Source organism: Vipera berus (genome assembly GCF_964194415.1).
Source record: "Vipera berus genome assembly, chromosome: 2".
Classification (NCBI taxonomy): domain Eukaryota; kingdom Metazoa; phylum Chordata; class Lepidosauria; order Squamata; family Viperidae; genus Vipera; species Vipera berus.
Genome location: NC_138203.1, coordinates 162,020,091 through 162,036,916, shown reverse-complemented (window position 1 = coordinate 162,036,916; position 16,826 = coordinate 162,020,091). Strand labels below are relative to the sequence as shown.

At 40.0% G+C, this 16,826-nt stretch overlaps 1 protein-coding gene across 3 annotated transcripts in view; it reads right to left on the bottom strand.

Annotated features, from left to right (window-relative positions):
* The window catches only part of CEP131 (centrosomal protein 131), a 34,941-nt gene extending 18,659 nt beyond the window's left edge, over positions 1-16,282 (bottom strand). For 2 of the 3 annotated variants that reach the window (XM_081317283.1, XM_081317285.1), the window contains exons 1-12: positions 16,038-16,282; positions 13,139-13,335; positions 6,291-6,388; positions 5,920-6,043; positions 4,952-5,055; positions 3,921-4,034; positions 3,312-3,473; positions 2,303-2,420; positions 1,858-1,980; positions 1,231-1,402; positions 675-775; positions 246-440 (exon numbers count right to left, since the gene is read on the bottom strand). In XM_081317283.1, coding sequence (XP_081173409.1) covers positions 246-440; positions 675-775; positions 1,231-1,402; positions 1,858-1,980; positions 2,303-2,420; positions 3,312-3,473; positions 3,921-4,034; positions 4,952-5,055; positions 5,920-6,043; positions 6,291-6,388; positions 13,139-13,318 — 1,491 coding nt within the window. In that variant the 5' untranslated portion in view covers positions 13,319-13,335; positions 16,038-16,282. The remainder of the gene's footprint in view (positions 1-245; positions 441-674; positions 776-1,230; positions 1,403-1,857; positions 1,981-2,302; positions 2,421-3,311; positions 3,474-3,920; positions 4,035-4,951; positions 5,056-5,919; positions 6,044-6,290; positions 6,389-13,138; positions 13,336-16,037) is intronic. The other variant, XM_081317284.1, reaches the window with a different exon arrangement.
* Positions 16,283-16,826: the final 544 nt, after the last annotated feature.

Sequence of the window (16,826 nt, the reverse complement as noted above, 5' to 3'; positions counted from 1 at the left end):
AGATTAACTGTAAATATTTGGAAAACAATTACAAATGTCCTTGAGTTTGACAAAAATATTCCAGCTCACAACTCCCAAAAGTTTGCTCTAAGCAGAATATGTAACATAAAGCAAGAAGCATCAGTTGGGTACGTGCTTCTCATCTCTTCCCTAAACCACTTTCACACCAGCCCAAACAAATTCTGTACAATTTCATTCAAAGGATCTACAGAGAAAAGACAACGCAATATTTATATTTCAATTACCCCATCTATCCAGGCATATTTGTAATCCTTGAAAAAATGTGGCTGATACTGTGGCGGTGGCAGAAATTCTGGATCCGCTTCCAAAAGCTTTAGGGTGTCTAGTAGGTCATGAAAGGTTATTTTGGAATGCATCCTACTGGCTGTGCTCATCATACCATCCAAATCTTCACTGGCCATTTTCCCGGAGCTCCCATCCTGGGAAACAGAGAAAATCCATGCGCATGAAATATTGCGAAGAACTCCAAATAAACATTATCAGTATATTTCACTGACATAGAGGGAGGGCTCATCCATCTCCTTTCTAAGGTTTGCAAAATCTTATACTTCCCAGCCAACCAAAACATTTAAAAGTGCAGAAATTGGGAACTATACAAATCATAAAAGTAAGTAAGTATTCGGGCTTCCAGGAACATCAGAAGAAGACAACACCTGTGGCTGTTCCTCAAGTCCTTTGTTTTGTGCTGAGCGACAAAGAGATGCCATGGCAGAAGCTTCGTCTAGATCTATTCCTGCAAAGTGGAAGTTGGCACCTGCAGTAGCAACAAAAAGCATTTGCTTTAGTAAGAATAAGAATTCAGAATTGATCTTTTTGTTAAATGAGAACTAACTATGTTTTCTATTTCGAGAATGGGAGTATGTTAAGCCCGTTTGTTTTTCAAATAATTTTCCAAGCAATTCTAAAGTGCAGTGAATCAGCTTTTCACTATGAGTCTACGAGGATACATCAGTTGCCCATATTTTTCCATTATCATTATTTGCCTGTGTGCAAGTTAAATGTTTCTGAACTTACTCTTATTTTCAGCATGCTATTTGTTTGTTGCTCCTCACTGCCATGTAAGACCAAATAATACCACGACGCTATAGAAACGTTTTGCATTTAAAACAGATTCAGTGTGCATGCTGAATTTTGAGAAATGCAGTTTAGGAGATTCCACCCGCCCCCGCCCCCAGGCCAAATGTTCCAAGATCTTCCATTATTTCTCACCTGCATTGTTGGCTTTGATGATGCTGTTAGCAGGACTGCTGTTTTTTAAAGAGCTGGCTTTCTCACCTTTCCTTCTTCTGGCTTTCTTGCTTTCTTTAAGTAGTGCCAGCTCCTCCTCCACCAAACGCTGCTGCGTTTCTAAAGCTTTTTGGGTTCGTTTTTGTTGCAGCTCCTAAAGCAAAACACTAACTCGCATTTCTGTTTTGTTAGGGCCCACTTCCTCCTGCACCAGTAAACATACTTGGTCTAACTTTTAAACCAATAAATCAATCAAGACTATGCCCAGGACTAGCAAGAGCCTTGGTGGAGCAGTGGGCTAATGCCTCCTTAAGTAACACCAGCTGCCTGCAATTAGTGCAGGTTCGCATCCCACCAGGCTCAAGGTTGACTCAGCCTTCCATCCTTCCGAGGTAGGTAAAATGAGGACCCAGATTGTTGGGGGCAATTAAGCTGACTTTGTAATAATGCCGCTTGGGGTGTGTGTGAAAGCCCTAATAAGCAGGCATATACATAGAATGAAGGCTACTGCTAAGCTTGTAAGCCGCCCTGAGTCTTCGGAGAAGGGCGGGATATAAATGGAATTAAAAAAATAAAAATAAAAAAAAATATCAATAAGCAAATGGCTACCTGGATGGCTGCTCTTCTGGCAAGGCGAGCTTTCTCCGCTCGTATTTTTTTCCTCTCATCATCTCTTCTCTGCTGCAAATCCAAGATGTTGCCCTCATCTGCGAGTTGCTGCTGCTGCTTTTCCTTAAAAACATACAGCACAAGTATTATAAAACTACATGATCACGACCCTATCTCTAGGAGAGAGAAAAAAGCCAACTAACTTCCCTAAAATCTAACTAGAACCATACCTCATTAATTAATTATTTATTTTTGGGACTTATATGCCGCCCTATCTCCCGAAGGACTCAGGGCGGCTAACAACAACAAAACACAATAATACAAATGTTAAAAATGATTAAACTAACAAGCCCCATTTAAAGCTTATGCAAAACAGTTCATTCAAAACAAAACATCCTTTCAGCACCTTCAGAAGTTTTTGATACAATACATACAGACAACAAACCTCTCTCTTGGAAGCTAACAATCGCTCAAGCTGAGCGACACCTTCCTTGTGCCTCTGAGAATGCCGCCGGTACCAGCGCTGGATTGTCACAGCAGCCGAATTGACTTGGTTAACAAATCTAAAACAGGAAAAAAAAATCATGCAAGATGACTATTGCTTTCCAACTGCCATGTCAAGCAAAACAGTTCCTGATATTAAGAAAGGCACAGAAAAACATCCTTGAAAAACAGATCTTGACCACAAGGCTTCTATATTCACACAAACACTCCTACCTCCAGTTTTTAGAAATCCAGAAGCAGGGTTCCAAAATACACCGCTCTAAGGAAGGTGTGAAAATATACTAATAACTGCAAGTAACACTCTATAAAATAGTACACAGCCACCCAACACCTCATTTGTATCCAAGCATCCCGAGATGGGGCTGCGAATATTGATGGCAAAATGGCCCAATGTTGACAGTTCATTTTCAGCCCATTTTTTTCTGGTTTTGGAATAGTTTTAATGGTAGAATAGATGCAGTTTTCCTCTGTGAGGCCTTTCACATCAATTGTCACCTAACTACCGTCTAAAGATAAGAAAATGGCCACAAAAGGCCTATCTGGTTGGGATTTAGGTAGTTTTAAAAACCAAAATGTAGTGGTTTGCCTTTGGAAGACCTCCTACTCCTCTCCCCACTCTTAATGTTACACACACACACACACACACACACACACACACACACAAAAGGACAAAACATTTCAGACGGCCTTTTCCAGTGAATTCATAGTATAACTGAATGGCTTCTGTCATCCTTCAGAACACACAGGCTGAGTTGCAACTATTACTGCCCAAAATTTACCTAATTGCTAAAAAAAACAACCACAAGCTATTAACTGGAAAATTGCCAAATCAAATATGGCAATTAACTAGTAACCCAGTTATATGCCCTCATTTCACTTCCTCTGATTTTTCTGCATAATTTGTTACTTCTTCCTATCATCATTCTTCCTGTCAGTTTTCTCAGATTTACCGCTCAGCCTCCTCCTCAGAAACTTCTTGTATCCTAGTTGGGGGATTGCTACTACTGGTGTTATTATTCCAAGCCTGGATGTTGCTGCTGGAAAAGTTCTTCTGAGATTTCATGTAACTGCTGCCGTCTGTATCTTCATTAGAGGTAGCTTTGATGATGTTGCTAAGGAAAGAAACAATAATACACTGCTCAATAGGATCCTATGAAATGCTGCAAGTCTCTTCAGTTTAGGATATACTAAAAGAATGTTTCCCATTTTTCATACTAATTTATACTATGATTTCTCAGGGATTGCTATCCTTGAGAACTACTTCTATATACAACATATACTCTAGCAGTTGCTGGACAATCTCTTATTTGCTCACATTTAGTCCAGTGACTGCTGATGTGACACACTGCATTAACATGAAAAAAGAATTAAAAGTACAACTTTGTTATTAGACTAAGCATGCAGTTCAGGACTACTTGGTGTGGTCTATTTAGGCTTCTCTTCTTGAAAACAAACCTTCTCTCTCATCTCCAGCATCTCATTCATGCATGAAATGTTGAACAAACTGCTCCTAACTCCATCACTGAAGGAAAGCTACGACAGGAATATACAAGACTTACTTGAGCGAAGTTGTCGCTTGATTGGAACTCTTTGGCACAGATGTTTTGTCTGTAGTCGAGTAATTGTTATGCACCATAGTGGTGACACAGTTGCCCATGGCGCCTTTGTTACTCCTCATAAAATAGAAGAAAAATATGTCAGCACGCTTCCAGAATAATTTCTCCAATATATTATCAAAATAGATCAGACTTCTGGTGCCTTGCCACTTAATAACTGTCTCATATTCAATAGATAGCCAGATTTTTGGAATCAGCTGCATTCCGGATGACCTAGAGGTATCTCTCAAATAACGAACTTCAGCATTCACAACTATGCCAATAATATACCTTTTTAGGTTCTAGGAGTATTTGTTTTTCAGGACTTGGTATTGTTACGTGTGTTCCCAGGTGGAAGTTATGGTGACTCATTCATACACACACAGCTCTGGAAAAACACTCAAAATCACTTTCAACCGAACACTTGGTTAAAATATATCCATATCTAATATATGCTATTTCGCAACACACACACACACACACACACACACACACACTCCATACTTACCTAGGTTTTGGCTGGAGGGAACAACTGGAAGGAATGGGCTTAAGGATCCTGTTTATCCCTCAAAGTGCTTGCTTGCTTTGTGGATCCACAAGACTGGCAGCTATTCTTCTCTTTTTAATTTACAAATCTAGTAGCTGGTGATGAAATTTGGGGAGGGGTTTCTCATGTGCTCAGGCCAAACTTCTTTTGTCTGGCTCATGTGACATTTTTCCTTTTGTCTCCTTAACGACTTAGTTCCTCCTTATCTACTTCCCCCAAGGGATCTTTTAAACAAGATTTCTGCCTTTTGTCCACCCTGCTTATGTGCCTACGTGCCTGCTTCATCTTTAGATATGGCAGTTTGAGCCTACTCTCAAAGTATCATCCATATTCAACTGTTAAATCAAAGTGGTACCATCAAAGCTATGGGAATTTTTCTGCAGCTTAATGCCAGCATTTTAGCTGAATGTCCAGACATTAAGTTCTACCACCTACACATATTTCTTACCTATTATTAGCGGTGAAATTGGCTGCAAGGGGTACACAGAATTCTTTCTTCCTCATGTTTCCAGGAGTGCTGGATGAGGCAGTAAATATCCTGGGCTGCTCATCCTGACCAAATAACCAAAAGTAAGTATACATGAAAGTAACAATACACAGATCTTCACTACACACATTTTAGCAAAAACTTTTTTAATTCCTCAAGCAAAAAAATTGCTCAATCTCACCTGTTTTTGCTACAAACCAGTGAAATAAATGTAGCAGATTTCAAAGCTTTGTAGATAGCTGTTTTTTTTAAATCAAATTAAGAGTGCTTTAAAACGAACAGATTGATGCTGAGTGTGGAAGTTTCTGGACAGAGTCATGAGCATGCCTAAATCAGAGCAGAGTCAAAGGAACTTCAAAAGCAGATAGGAATCAAAAGCACCCATACCATAGCCCCTATATAGCTTTTGAGGAATTGCTGTGCTGATGACAGCTAAACCAGATAGAAAGAAAGCAGAGTAAGATGCTGAAAATGTAAAAAAAAAAGTTTAAATTTTTCTGGTCAACAGAAAAGCTTTGGTAAAAGTCTATTCATCTGTGGTATAATAAAATCTTTTCGAACCCAGGTTTGACTCTTCCTGCTCCACCAGCACTTAGTTCCATAAAGCCTATGAAAAATGATGGCAAGTTTGTTTTTGTAGAGTGCAGCTTTCCCACCATTTTTTTTTCTCTTTATGGACAGAAGTCTATTCTTGCCCGGAGGCAAGTGCGAAACTTACTCGGCAGCTGTTATGTGATAGTCACTTAGGCATGATAAGTCACTTGCTCATTACTGTGGCATGTGTGATAACTACATTATATGGGTACCTTGCATTTTCCCAAAAGTCAAATGGCAATGTTAGTATCCTAAGGGAAATATAATTTTAACACAGCAGATGAGCTAAGAATTTGGGATTTATTTATTTATTTTTTGCAATAATGCGCTCTAACCCTTACTAGCACGTTCCAGGTAGTTTTCTTTTCTGGGGAATCTTTGCTTAGACTTGCTAGCTTTTTTCTTCCAGTTGAGCTGCTATTAAACAACGTGAGGAAGTCATCGTGGTGATCTGCGCTGCTATAAAAAGGAAAATGACGAGATTAATTTGGAATCCAGCAGACGTCGACACATAGCATTGCTTTGAGCTTTTCTGAAAGATATTTATTCCTATAAACCCACTCCCAATATTTTATGTTCAGTCTAAAGGATATATCCCAAAAGAAAGATACTCGGCTTTCCCAGAGTACTCAAAGGAACAAAAAAAAGCTTCTAAGACGCCTTCCAGGCTAGTTTATTTTTCAATATGAAGTGTTTTAACACTCACATTATGGCATCATTCATTTGCTGATTAACCTGTGTTGTACTGTTGGATCTTCGTAAATTATTCATAGCTCTAGAGGCGGCAGCAAGCCCTGCATCTTCCTGAAAGACAGACAATTTATAACAAACAAAATAGTACTTACACGTTGTATTTTATCAAGACAAAAATTATCTCACGCAGCTATTAAAACTGCCTCATTTCTATCATTCCAGCCTAGCTAACTACAAACGACAGAACAGCATTATCTTCGGTGGAAAGATAAGAATTCATTTGGAGGAACTACATGTCACCAGCTTTTTTAAAAAAGCTAAAGCACCTACTACACAAAGAATTACACCTATCCAACAGCATTGAACCAAATTATATTCAAAGACATGCACGTTATATTGAGGAAAAGGCCATCTTGTATTGGATTGTTTTTTCTACTATAATTTTACAGTTTATTGTATTTTTGTACATCAGAGGGAGCATCTTTCAGACTTTTAATTAAAAGGCTTAGGATTGGTGACTTCAGCTACAATGAATGGTTAGACTGATATAGGATTTTAATGGGATGGGGAGCAAGGAGGGAAGATGGGAAAGACAGATGGATTATGCAGATGCAAATTACACAATCAATTGTAATAAAGTGTTAAACATCCATTGTTTGTTGAAGCCTTCAGAGGTAACTTGAACCTTTTTTTACATATGAGTTCAGCAATTTCTTGCACAATTATACTGGCAAAGTTTCTTTGTTCCCCAAATGGCTACTCTGGGATTTGTAATGGAGTGTCCTAGAAGGCTGAAATGCTCTAATATTACTTTGCCCTTATTCTGAGTGCTAATGTCACATTTGTTGTATTGTTTCCCATTCCCTTGAGAATCTGCTTCGCTGCGGGTACTTGTTTATATACAAGCAGTTGGAGCAGATTCCCTACCTTTTTTGCCCATGGCCCCCATCTTTTTTTTAAAAAAATTCCATTTATATCCCACCCTTCTCCGAAGACTCAGGGCGGCTTACAAGCTTAGCAGTAGCCTTCATTCTATGTATATGCCTGCTTATTAGGGCTTTCACACACACACCCAAGCGGCATTATTACAAAGTCAGCTTAATTGCCCCCAACAATCTGGGTCCTCATTTTACCTACCTCGGAAGGATGGCAGGCTGAGTCAACCTTGAGCCTGGTGGGACTCGAACCTGCACTAATTGCAGGCAGCTGGTGTTACTTAAGGAGGCATTAGCCCACTGCTCCACCAAGGCTCTACGCTTCACTTAAGTCTGTGACACATTTCATTGTCCCCGTTAGCTATAAAAACGGTACCTAAACATTTTTTATGTTTATTAATCTAAATGGTACTGTGTAGAGACCTTCGGCTCCTAGAAATATGGTATGATTCCTTTGGGGAGGGTGGCCTTATGACCCATGTTGAGAATGATCGTTAGAGTAAAGATGATATATTTGGGCTGATGTTCTAAATGAAAGGCAGAAGGATGTAGGCATGCATAATGGTCTATAAGCTTTCTGTATAAAGTGGTGTTCATGTACCCATTGTGTAGTTTGACCACTGCATCCACAAAGTGGATTTGTTCTGCATACAGGCTAAGGTTGATGGTTGGATAGATATTGTTGAAGTCATAATGCAATCTGATTATTTTTTCCCCAAGGCCTAGTTGATGAAAACATAACCAATGAATCCCAAGGAAAGGAGAGTTTAAAGGAGGCAGAAGTTGAGAAAGCATTATCAGCCCAAAAGACACTGGGATAGTAGTGAAGCTATACATGTAGGTATGATTGGGTCTGAAAGCAAGGGATGCTATGTTGGCATCAGTGATAATGGATGACTTGAAGTCCCTGTTTGTGGAGGATGGTGGCATATAGTGCCTCAACATCCACGGTAGTTAAAAAGATGATAAGGAGATTGCCCATAGAAACCAATCTTTTTAGGAAGTTGCAGTATCTCTTATGTAAGCTGGGAGGTTGATGGCATAAAATTTAAGTCCATGTAACCCTAGAACTAAGGAGAAGAAGAAGCAACCTAGAACTAAGGAGAAACTTCATGACAGTTAGAACAATTAACCAGTGGAACAACCTGCCTCCAGAGGTGGTGAATGCTCCAACACTGGAGGTTTTTAAGAAGAGACTGGACAGTCATTTGCCTGAAATGGTATAAGGTTTCCTGCCTGAGCAGGGGGTTGGACTAGATGACCTCCAAGGTCCCTTCCAACTTTATTATTATTATTATTATTATTATTATTATTATTATTATTATTATTATTATTATTATTATTATCCGATATTCCAGCATGTAATGGGTTCCAATGCTTGACAAACAAAAGCCCAGGGTTGTGTATTGAGGTAGAGAAGATACTAGATCTGGGCTCCTGAGGTGCCTCTACAAGTCTACATAAATATGGTCTTGTGTCCCCTTCTTTCATCAGATTGCATAGTTTTTTCTGATATACTGCCATTTGGATATGAAAATAAAAGTTATTACAAGATGGCTGTTTCTCACTTTCTTTGAAATAATCCAGTTTATTCATAATGACAAATGACTCTCTTATCAGCTTGCTAATGTTGTTGTTCTTGAGGTCTCAGATGGCGTTTTGTTTTGCCCTACTAGCAACGTTTTTATAAATTTTATAAATTTTTTATAAATAGAAAAACTAAAAAATTACTGATAAGCTTACAGGCAAGAACATTCAATATAATTATCTGATTCAGTGTTACATCTATCTGGGGGTGTTCACGTACTGTTATTTTTTTATGCATCTGGGATTTGGTATAATCTACAGTACTGTGTAGTCCCAGGGTGTGTTGAATTAATGACTAAATGTGTTGGGATTTTTTGTCTTGAAAGTATTCTTTAACTTTTAAGCAGCAAAAAAAGGTTTTTAAAGTCTCCACAGAGTTGTATATTTTGTGTTGATCTAGTGAGGCAAAAAGCCTTGTGTCAGAACAGATTCATCAGCTTGGTCAAGTGTATGGCAATACAGAGTCACAATATTGGCCAAGGCTAGAGAAGAAGGGATTATTTATGTAGGATTGATTAGATTGTTCTTATAGTCAGTCAATGGTATTCTCAGTAACCACCTCCAGGTCTACAATTTAAATGTCTCTCTTTTTCTCACTCTTTTTCAGTGTCTGTATTTCATGTCAACTTTTTAAATCTTCTATCTTTGCGAACATTTATATCATTCTGTAATTCTATTTGAACACTTTCAGTATTGTCTATCTTTGTTTAACCTATTTTGCCTCCACTAGATTTCTTCTGTAATAACTATTCAATGTTCCCATGCTAGCTATAGATTTTCTCATATTTTCTCTGTTCTTTTTTTTAAAAAAAAGTATTTTATCTCCTTATTTTCCTTGATTTGCCAATTTCATTGGGTTGGTTTGTTTTTTCTTGTCTCTGGAAATCTATGTTCTGCTTTTTTCTTTCATTCTCTCCTGACTATCATGACAGCTTGTTCTGAAAACTGTTTGATCCTTTCCATTTTAAAATTTTGGGAAATTTCCCCACTGATGGTCATGAAGTGTGTCCCATAGTTTCTTCTGTACTCTCTCACTTAAATGGTAAAGGTTTTAATATGGACATAATATGGACAGAAAAAAGAATTGATAGAATGTCACACATGCCTATAAACTCTACATAATCCCTATCTATTGTTGAGCAGAGCAACAGACTGCATTATAACACTGATGGCTGATTTCTCAAACACATTTCTTTCATGAGTTTCCTGTATTTCACAATTCCATGAAATGGACTTTTAATAACTTACAGCTAGAGTTCTGCTCTACCCCCAACCCAATTTATAAGTCTGGTTGATTGAATTTCTTAGTACATTGTTGTAATCCAAAATAATACGTAACTTCCCTTGGCTATAAGGCATACATGAATGGAAAAACTTTCTACAGAGGGATGCTTACTATAAGAGATGGTGCAATTTTGTAGCCTTACTCAAGTTAAAATTCTCTTGTGATCTCCTATGATTCTGTAGTTTTTTACCAGACTGATGTTTTCAAAGTGGGTTACAGACTTCCCTATGGGAGAACAGTGGGGTTAGAGAAGGATCTTAAATGCACTCAATCATCCGCTCCTGCTTCATCACTAAAATTCATGTTTTATTTTTTTGGGGGGGTACATTAGAAATGTTAATTTTGCATTTTCTTTTTATTTTATTGCCAATTTCCCATCAATTATGCTTTGCCTCTTGAGGGAGGGGAAGAAGGGATAAGATAAAAGATAGATAAATGATTATTAAGGTTTTAAGTTTCTGCCCTTGAAAATGTTTGAAAACTAGACTGTCTAGGATTCAGGGCTTTGCCAGTCTCTGAAGGAGTATTCACTTCAAGGAAGACCGGAGGAAAGCACCCTCTTCAAAGTGTTTTGTGAAACTTGGCCTTCTTGCATCTTAACAGAAAAGAGCAACAACGCTTCACTTTTTCTGTTTCCCAGAATTCCCAGCATCCTGTAGAATTTGCAAAAAGCAGGAACTTCCCCATGTATGAAACCCCTGCAGGGAAGCATCTTCTGGTTCTGATTAAAAAGGTAAAGGTTCCCCTGCACATGCGTGCTAGTCGTTTCCGACTCTAGGGGCCGGTTCTCATCTCCGTTTCAAAGCCGAAGAGCCAGCGCTTGTCTGAGGACGTCTCCGTGGTCATGTGGCCGGCATGACTAGACACCGAAGGCACACGGAACGCTGTTACCTTCCCACCGTAGTGGTCCCTATTTTTCTACTTGCATTTTTACGTGCTTTCGAACTGGCAGAAGCTGGGACGAGTAACAGGCGCTCACTCTGTTATGCGGCACTCGGGATTCGACCCGCCAAACTGCCGACCTTCTGATCAACAAGCTCAGCGTCCTAACCCACTGAGCCACCGTGTCCCTTATCTGGTTCTGATTAGTGCTGGGGAAACCTAAGCAAAGATTGGAAGGCAATGCTTTCTCCACACTCTCCAGCATTTGCAAAAGGGATGCAGAAGCTTCTTTTGCCTTTTGTGACAGAGGTAAGAGAGAAAAGGGATGTTTCTAGATAAGGTGAAGTATTTTGTCAAGGCAACTATGGTTCTTTTTGTTAGATGTACATCCTGCCTTTCATTTGTTAGCTCCAAAGGTTATACAAAGCACGGTATATAGAGGTCCCTCCTTTTTCACCACAAAAACACAACTAGTGAGGTGGGTTGGCCTGGGGCAATGACTGGCCCAAAGTTACATAGTGAGCTTCTGTGATTGAGAGTGAAGAGAATCTGGGTTTCTCCACTGCTAATCCAACCTCTTATCTGCTATACCAGGGCTTTTCAACCAGTGGTACATGTACCACTTGTGGTACATTAATGAGTGGCAGGTGGTACACAGCCCTGGCTAGCCAAGTATAGTGGGGGAGGGAAAGAGTCAGTGCAGGCAAGGACTTACAGTGAGTATCCTCCAGAGCTGCAGAGTGGCTGGGGCGAGGCAAAAGCCCCAGGCTCACTTCTGGCTCATCCTCCCCCATGAGAAAGGAGGGGGGATGGAGACAGGAGAGGCTGTAAAAGAAGGAAGTTGGGGGGGGAGAGAAAAGAAAGCAGCAGCCTTGGGAGGAGGTGGAGTGGGCTCTAGCTGCACCAAAGGGAAAGGAGGTGGAGGAGGAGGAGGAGGAGGGTGTGTGTGTGGGGGGGAGGAAATCAAGCATGCAAAGCAGGCCAGCCATGAGGCGATCTACAACTTCTGTGGCAGCCACCTGTGCTGGCAGCAACAAACAGGCAAGAAATGCAGAGGGGGAGGTGTTGAAGAATGAAAAATGAAGAAAGGGAGCAGCAGCTGGAGATGAGAAATGGAGGGAGGGGAGGGAGATGGAGGGTGGAAGGATTATGTGCTTTTGTGACTTTGAAGTTCTGGGATTTGTGCAATATGGGCTTTGTGTTCTTAAGGAGTGTTTGGCAATTTCTATTTGGCTGATGGCTGTGTTAGCTTCTATTGCTCTGCTATTGTTGTTAGCTGTAAGTTTTGCTGCAAGGGATTTTGAAGCATTTTTCTCCTGAATGGATTTTGCCTGTAGCATTCCTTTACTTCTGAATGGAGCCATTTGAGGAGGCTGTCTTAGCCCGCAGCCAATACTTACTACATTTTTTTTCTTCCTTAAGTGATGGCTGCCCTCTGTAACTTTCCTTTCTAGCCAGTAGCTAATTCTTAAAGGGGAATGTGCCTTTTTAAGCTAGTTCACTCAGCAGCTTGTCTTTTCTGTCTCTGGAGGCTTTTCCTTGCTTGATGAATATATAGAAGAGAGAAAATATGGAGGGGTTCAAATTCTTCCTTCAGAAGGAGGTGGGCATGAGAAAGAGGGAGGGAGGGAAATCCCGCCTTAGCACTTGGCCACCAGCAGCCCTGCCATTGACTTTGTTTCTTAAAAGGTTGCAAAAGGGGATCACATTTCCCTGGGACACTGTGACCATCATAAATATGAATCAGTTGCCAAGCATCCAAGCATAAATCACATGACCCTGGGCATGTTGCAATGGTCATAAGTGTGAAAAATGATCATAAGTCATTTCAGTGCAATTGCAACTTTGAATAGGGTTGTGGGGTTTTTTTAGTCAAGTTTTTGACACCTTCCTAGGTGGTACTCGAATACTGCCATATCCTAAAGGTGGTACAATCGGTGAAAAGGTTGAAAAGCCCTGTGCTATACTACTGGCTCATCTCTCTCTCTCTCTGATTTGACCAAAAGAATCACAGGGCACAAAGCTCTTCATCCAGACAAATTGAAGGCACATTATTACTTTGTACATTGATAGAAGTTAAAGGTTACATTTAAAGCAAATCTATTCACTAGGAGTGAAATGAATATAAACCATAAGCTTTGGAAGAAAGCTTGTTACAATATCAGTACTCACCAGGATATTCCTCTTGGGTTTGTTTTCAGTAATGACAGAAATGGAACGAGCAATGTGTTTGCCTGGGGAGGCACTGCTAGGGCGCTGAAGCACTTGCATAGGCAGTCCTGTAAGAATGAGGTCTACACCATTGACACCGTTTCCTTGAAAAGAAGAACTGCTGCCACGGGCACTCTTCATTTTGAATTAGTGAAGCTCTGTAAATAAAGGGAAAATAATGAATAAATTGATCCATATGTCTTGCTTATTCCATGTGCATTATTCAACACTGTAATAATAACTTACACATGTTTTGGAATTACTAAAATCTCTTGCACTGGTCATATTAGCTGCACCTAATGAGATTTAGTAAAAATGTACAAGGTGGCAACATCAAATTCTCTCCCTTTGAATTACATTAACCATTTGCTAAATCCATACAGGGATGACTAATCCCAATATCTAAAGGTCAACCTCAAGAAAGCATGGGCATTTTTCTGGAGACAATTCATTCTTAATTTGTTGCAATACAGCAGAAGCCGTGACTGGCAAAATGTTTTGTTTTCCTAATTGTAAAGGGAAACAAACATGGATTTTGCACCTAGTTCTTTGCAGACAAAAAGTTCCATCAGGGTAATTTCCAGTGGACAAAGGTGAAAAAAGAAAATAGTTACCAGAATCAGATTTGTTTAGTAAAACTCACAAAATAAAACCTGAATGTTGGAATGTAAGGTTAATAGTTTTGCCCTGAAGTTCACTCATCCAATGCTAAGCAAATCATCCTTGTTCAAAGAGATTAACCTTTTCTTGTGTCAAAATTCTAAAGAATACAAATTAGACAAGTACAGTACTACCTCAGCAGCTATTCCTTCTGCTTGACAGTTCCAATTATCTGAAAAATCTATAATTAAAGGGAACTATCTTTATGCCAAAACTGCTTTTCAAAAGAGAGGTTATAGTATCAGACTTAAACTCATGCAAGTGTTTGTACTGAACACCAGCTCTCATTTATTAATCCCAAACTGTTGTTTATTTATTGCAAGCAATCTGTTCAGACTTTAAACAGAAGCTGTTTATCCCATTTCGGAGCTTAAAAGAGAAATATCAGAGAGAGAAAAGATTTCACATTTAACTTCAGCTCTGCCACCCCCTTCATTCTTGCCCACTATGTCTTTCCTCAAAATTATTCCCTATGGGAATGATTCAACAGAAAAGAGATTACTTATAATCTTAAGTGTTTTTTCTTTTAGGTTCAGCTATTTTCTAGGGGCATGTTTACATTTTTTTGAAAGATATGCTTCTAATTTTATCTAGAAATTACTTTTTTAAAAAAAATAGAACTGAAACCATTCATCCATATTAACTGCCCTAAACTTTCAATTAGCTAAAAAATATAAAGTGTGCACTATAAGGAAACTTCATATATTCACTGTAATGTGTAATTGTATCAGTGACAATGAAATCCCACGTTTTAAAGATACTATTAAAATTACAAATAAGCAAATTAGAAATATTCTTTCTTGCATTTGATATTTGAAGTACTTTTTACACACTTTATGGGATAAAGAATATAGAATAAATTTGACATACTATATCATTTATCTGATAAAAGCGTGTAAAAAGTACCTCAAATATCAAATGAAAGAAATTTGTTCATCCACAGAGATTACAGTTAAAACTATTTCTTCTTTTAACATATTTGCCACCAGAATAGTGTACCCTTTAAACTTTTCAGATGAGTGACTTCAAACAAGACAAACCCTTATTTGAAATTATAAGATCACATGAGCAACATACACTTAAATTTGTCTTTGAAACACATATTGTATGTACCAGAAAAAATAAATCACTCTTGAAATTCCACAAATGCATAGATTCAGCCACTATACATATGTGAATCTACAAAGAAAATTTATTATTACTGTGATTGGTTCTGTAATCCCAATTACATCAAGTGTGAAAACCACATCAAAAAGTATTATGTTTACTAGATCTAGGCTGCAAAAATTATTTGCTGCCATATGATGGGCATCTGGATTTTTACAACCTAAAGATTTATAGACAAGTGTACACAATTATGCCCAAATTTGTGCACCTGACAATGCATACTAGAGCAAGAGTAATGTCTCTTTCTTACTCTCACTTATGTGTTCACTTAGTGACCATATCACTTCTGACTTGGTTGCTAAATGAGGAAACTACTACATTTAAGTGTCGCAAAGCATTGAAAGGATGTACTTTGTGTGTTAATTCGGCAAAATTATGCACGGTCTACGGTATGATTCATAAAGTTCTGCACAAATAAATTTAGCAATCTTTCAAATGTTGAGTCAAGGAGGCAAAAGGCATGTCTTTTGACATGGTCTTTGGGGACACCAACAAAAAAGAAGTGAGCAAACGCTTTTCACTTTCTGAATTCCTCAAAATGCTGAAAAGAGGCAAGGGAGAACAGATTGGAAAAAGTAAGCAGGAGCTCTTACGCCTTTCTATTTTTCTTTATATTTTATATATAACACATTATATAATATATATATTATATACATATATACACGTACACACACACACACATATCTATATATATATAGAATTTTGTATAAGGCAGGAGCCAATAACATTACCCGTTCCTCTTTTAAGAAAGACTTTTGTCTAGTCATGGGGGGAAGCAAAGAGCCCTTATGCATCTTGGGTCCCTTTTAAGAACTAGCCTTGCAAAGGAAAGATCTGCAAAGCTTCGCCGAACAAGGAGACGCTGCAGGAGAAGGGGAAAAAAAAGTGGGGAACCCCCTCCCTCCCCCCCATGGGGAAACCGGATGGCTCCCCCTCCATAACACAAGAGGGAGAATTTAGGAAGGGGAAAATCTCTTGTGTCTTTCCCCTTGCACGCACACACACACACACACACCCGCATCTCTTCCCTTACCTCAGATGGACACGTGAGGTTCCTCCCCCCCCGGACCCTTACTGGGAAGTTCAGGAGATGGAGGGCCGCTTTCCCTTTCTCTCGGCCTTTTGAAGGAATAGTGGGGAGAGGGCTCCTCGTTTAGCTCGGACCCCGCGTCCGAAAGAGCCGTCCTCACACGGGGCAGCTTGTCGTCCTCCTCCTCCTACTCCCGAGCAAGCTGCACCTTGAGGAGGCTCTCCGCCAAAAGAGGGTCATTCCTCCCCCTCCTCTTCTCCCCCAGCCCCACCGCCGGCCCACCAAAACCAAAACGGGGAGGGGGGGGGGAGGAAAGCTCCCCGTCGCTGACGCCGAGACCTCAACCTCCCTCCCTCCGAGCCACAACAAAAGTGAGACGGGGGGGGGGGAAGCGCCGCTAGCAACCATCCGCAGGCGCACTGACTCTGGCTGAGCTTCCCGCCCCTCCCCGATGCTCTTATTGGCCGGTTTTGGGAGACGCGGCCTCCTCATCGGCTAATCTCCGTGTCCTTCAGTTGCCAGAGCTTGGTTGACAGCGCAAGGAGGAGAGAGGGAGGGAGGGAGAAGCAGGCGTAGCGAGCCGAAAGCTCGTGCAAAGGAGGAGCTTTGCCTAAAGACCGTCCCTTCTTCCCGCACGGAACCCTTCTGGCCGCTTTTAGCGAAGGAGCGGGGGGGGGGGTCCTCCGCGGTGGTCTTGCATTTCCGCCCCTTTGCTACGTTAGCCTTTGAGCAGAAATAGTAGGGCAAGTGCACTTCAAAGAAAACTCCCTCTTCCCCCCAACCCAGGGACTG